The sequence below is a fragment of the Priapulus caudatus genome, unplaced genomic scaffold (genome assembly GCF_000485595.1).
Source record: "Priapulus caudatus unplaced genomic scaffold, Priapulus_caudatus-5.0.1 Scaffold90, whole genome shotgun sequence".
In the NCBI taxonomy this organism is placed as follows: Eukaryota; Metazoa; Priapulida; class Priapulimorpha; order Priapulimorphida; family Priapulidae; genus Priapulus; species Priapulus caudatus.
This window is the reverse complement of record NW_014577151.1, coordinates 81,755-86,160: the sequence shown is the minus strand read 5'-3', so window position 1 is coordinate 86,160 and position 4,406 is coordinate 81,755. Positions and strand designations below refer to the sequence as shown.

General features: G+C 48.7%; 2 protein-coding genes across 5 annotated transcripts in view; one reads left to right on the top strand and one right to left on the bottom strand.

Moving 5' to 3' along the window:
• The window catches only part of LOC106804851 (prisilkin-39-like), a 2,774-nt gene extending 1,062 nt beyond the window's left edge, over positions 1 to 1,712 (top strand). The window contains exons 3-6 of one of the 4 annotated variants that reach the window (XM_014806208.1): positions 87 to 148; positions 752 to 912; positions 1,062 to 1,095; positions 1,131 to 1,712. In XM_014806208.1, coding sequence (XP_014661694.1) covers positions 87 to 148; positions 752 to 912; positions 1,062 to 1,095; positions 1,131 to 1,446 — 573 coding nt within the window. In that variant the 3' untranslated portion in view covers positions 1,447 to 1,712. Of the gene's footprint in view, positions 1 to 86; positions 149 to 751; positions 923 to 1,061 lie in introns of all 4 variants that reach the window. The other 3 variants (XM_014806209.1, XM_014806210.1, XM_014806207.1) reach the window with 3 other exon arrangements.
• A 1,032-nt stretch (positions 1,713 to 2,744) lies between these two features.
• The window catches only part of LOC106804868 (T-complex protein 1 subunit eta-like), a 10,563-nt gene continuing 8,901 nt past the window's right edge, over positions 2,745 to 4,406 (bottom strand). Inside the window, exon 12 of the mRNA XM_014806238.1 lies at positions 2,745 to 4,218. Within this exon, the coding sequence (XP_014661724.1) occupies positions 3,989 to 4,218 (230 nt within the window). The 3' untranslated portion in view covers positions 2,745 to 3,988. The remainder of the gene's footprint in view (positions 4,219 to 4,406) is intronic.

The following is a 4,406-nucleotide window of genomic DNA, read 5'->3' as shown; positions in this document are numbered from 1 at the left end:
ATATTATATAACACTAGAAAGTAACCAGTATCGATATAGCTGACAATAAATGTTTGACACGTGTCTTTCTTCTTCGTTGTGATTAGGCTGAATGGTCGCCGTCTCTTTCGTCCGGGCATAATGGCGCAGGCTACGGTCGCCGTACCAGGTATGTACGATTCTACATGCGCTGCATCGTTACGCAAACATCCGCACATATCAGATCAACACTCAACAGCCTATACGTGAATACGCGATGTGATATTAGATACACCGATGCCGCACCCTTTCATGAGATATCTTTAATGAGATAGCTCTCATGAGATAACTTTGATGAGATATCACTTATGATATCTCCTTGATGAGCTATCAATTATGAGCTATCGTTGTTGAGATACCTCTCATGAGATATCTATGATGAGATATTCGCGGAATAACTGTTTGTTATTCAGATAGCGGCAACTAATAGTGGTCCCCGCTTTAACGGGCCTCGGATACACGGGCGCATCGCGTAAACGGCATTGTCTTTGAAAAACAACCCTTACGCACGTTACAACGTTATTCACCGCTTAATCGGGACCACCGCTTCATGGTTCCCGACGTGTCCGATTAAGCGAGGGTCGCTGTAACTGCGTTTTTCCGGTTGATCCACCAGCGTTTCTTCTAGACACTAGATCTTCTAGAACTTCTAGATCTGATAGAACTTCTAGATCTTCTAGAACTAGACACGTGTGGTATTCGTTCTGTATTGTAATTATATGTATGCTTGCAGTTACAACTACGGACTGGGTAATGCTCGTGTCGGTTACGGAACTCCAAGTTACGGAACAAGCACTTACGGTTCCTCGGGTTATGGAGCTAGCAGCTACGGAGTTCCAAGCTACGGAGCAACCAGCTACGGATCCCCAAGCTACGGAGCAACCAGCTACGGAAGATTACACACTACACAAACGCACTACGGAGCCACCGCCAGCTAACACGGATCCCACACCCATCACTTGCACTTACGGAGCGCAACCAAGCTTACGGAATCTCGACTCCCCCTGCCCACCGCCCTCGTGCCAAAGCGCTATCGGAGGCAACGCAAAGCTACGGAGCAACCAGCTACGGATCCCGCACGCTCACGGAGGCAACCAACCGCTACGGATCCGACGCTACGGGAGCAACCAGCTACGGCTCCACCTAGCGGAGAACCTAAGCTACGGAGCAACCAGCTACGGATCACCTAGCTACGGTACCAGGAGTTACGGTTCCCCAAGCTACGGTACAAGCACCTATGGTTCCCCAAGCTACGGTACAACCAGCTACGGGTCCCCAAGCTACGGCAGCAACAGCTACGGTGTTAGGAGTTACGGATCACCTAGCTACGGCAGCAGCAGCTACGGAACTGCAGGTTACGGCACACGTGGGCATGGCGTCGGATCCCGCACCACGTACGGATACAGGCCTAGCACATACAACCACTAAGGTGCACGACCGACTTCTGATGACCAACGAACTAACGAATGCAATCATTTTTCTTTTCGATGCGTAAATTGAGTCGTTGACTCGAAAGACTTTCGTTAATAATCTATTACTTCATTAGAGTAATTAGCCACCGGTCAGCAAAATGAAACGTGTAAGGACATGCATGCAAATACTTCTTGTTTGTGTGACTCTAGAAGTGGGGTCATACCATAACGCCTATTCTCAGACTGTTGAAAATATACTATTAATTTTGTCACACATAAACACAAATGCGTTTTTTTTATTTTATTATAGCAGTAGAAAACACAGGCGAACGTTAATATTGCACCGTTTGCCATTTATTGTAATTTCGAATGGAATATTTATTTAATCGTCAGAAGCCTAACCTAAATATTGACCTTGCTGATTGACTGGTGTCAGCAACGCTACCGATCCAGCGCATGCGCAGTCGATGTGCATGATCCGCTCAAGTGTCGACATCCGAGTACCTGAGACCAAGGGCATGACCAAGGGCATGGGGCAGCTGCCTGCATGACGACATACAAACGCACACCGCGCGATATATATATATATATCAGGAGTGGATAATAGGGATCCCTATAATCCACTCCTGATATATATATACCTAATATATATATATATGAGCACCTGAGAGCAAGGACATGGGGGGCATCTGCGTGTATGACGACATAAGAACCCACCCCGTCACCGTACGCGATATATATATATACATGTATTATATAGAAAGAGGGAAAGAGCGTGGAAGAGAGGGAGAGGGGGCGAGAAAGAGATAGAGACCAGATTGGTGCCACATAACCGCTACCGTTAATTTAATATTTATCAGCAATCATATTGCAACATATAGCACATGGAGTGCATTCTTGATTTAAAATTTGACAACAAAGACAACTGCACGTAGAGCAATGCCAAGCTTGCTGTCAACTCTCTGACGTGAATTCAACAAGTCATAATTCTAACAGCCGAGAAGAGCGCCGATTAGACGCACACTTTCAAAATAGAAGTTCAAGAAATCTCTTCTCTCGGACTTATTTCGAAATGATTTTGACAAGGAAAGCCAGCCTTCCGAGTAACAAAGGCAACTTAAAGCAGCCTATCATTATTTTATTGTATCTTGACGTTGCCGTGTGTACAACCATAGATATAGAATAGAAGATCTCTATTCTCTATCCATGGTACAACATGTATACTCAATGTATGCTCTATTTCCGGATATTGAACTCAATGTGGCCATTATTTCTCCTATATAGCAGCACGACAGATAAAACGAACGCAATATCCTCAATCTTGGTGGATTTATTTAAATAATATCGAAAGCAGGAGTGTCATAACACACTGCCGAAATCTGCTTCCACGCCGGATACATTCATTCATACTCACACCAGTGACCGCACACAAGCACGAGCGCCATCTATACGTCCCTATTTATTGATGGTTTTAAATAAGCGTCATATTTTAAACGCCAACGCGCCCACAAGACACGGCATTCAAGCTTTGTAACTACACAAGTGTACGAAAATTGCACTCGGATCATCCAGAATAAACAGTTACACGCAAAAGCCGTGCTTGGCAATACACTCTACAGCAGTATGTTAAATATTGCATTAAGTTTGGTAACCTTACTGATCCTAGGTGGAGATATTCATTAGTCACCAGAGTGGTTTGAAAATCTACAGAAATGAGATGTCAGTACATGGACAAAGACTACGTGAATGCGACTACGCACGTATTGTTAGCAGGGTAGCAAGCTGCGTAGTACAGTCACCACCGAGCAAACGGACGACAACATAATCACATAAGAAAACGTATGCCGCGACTTTCAGGGCAGATGCGAGTAAAAAAGGATGAAACGAAATGCGACGCGGCACTTAAAAAAGCGAAACATCACAGGTCGTTGCAGGACAAAAAATAACACACATGCCAGGATAGAGGGCGCATCGCTCCACGCTTACACAGATACGAGCTCTAACTCTTCGATTCTACCAAGAAGATCCACTCACACGACGAACGACCCCCAACGTTACCAGATGACAGTTGGTCCCCTCATTGAAACTCAGAAGATCCAGATTACGTTAACCACGGAAACTGTTTCGTCGCCGGGAAAAATTCAGCGGCTGCCAAACTATTTGCATCGTAAAACGAAAACGCAAGGCAACGTTAACGATTGCACGGTTAATGGTTAACGCCCGCAAAGTAGGTGCAAAAGTCCAAAAAGTAGGTGAAGGGTATTATATAATGGTAAGATTCCGTCAAGTCCGGTGAGTGGACGGCAGAGCCGAACAAGATCGAGTCAGCGTCGTACGCTGTGTCACGTGTCACGAGCTATGTGACGTGTCACGTGCTGTGTCACGAACCGTGTCACGCGCCGTGTCACGCGCCGTGTCACGAGCCGTGTCACGCGCCGTGTCACGCGCCGTGTCACGCGCCGTGTCACGAGCCGTGTCACACGTCACACGCCACGTCACGTGCCACGCGTCACGCCTGCCCCCCCGCGAGCCTAGCGCCCTCTCGCGCGACGACGCAATCAGAACGGCCTGCCACGCCCGCGTCCCCTCGGCGGCATCCCGCCTCCCTGCGCGCCGGGGTCCGACGACGGGTTCTTTATCGTCTCGTCGACAGACAGGATGAGGCAGGCCGCCTCGCAGGCCGCCGTCAGCGCGTTCACCTTGATGATCGCCGGCTCCCAGACGGTCGCCTCCAGGTTGTCGGCGATGTCCTCGTTGTTGATGTCGACGCCGTACCAGAGGTTGCAGTCTGTAATGAGCGTAAGCAACGCGTGAGACTCGCCGCCTCGGGGGAACGGTCGCGTGAGACTCGCCGCCTCGGGGGAAGGGTCGCGTGAGACTCGCCGCCTCGGTCGCGTGAGACACGCCGCCACGGGGGAAGGGTCGCGCGAGACTCGCCGCCTCGGGGGAACGGTCGCGTGAGACTCGCCGCCTCGG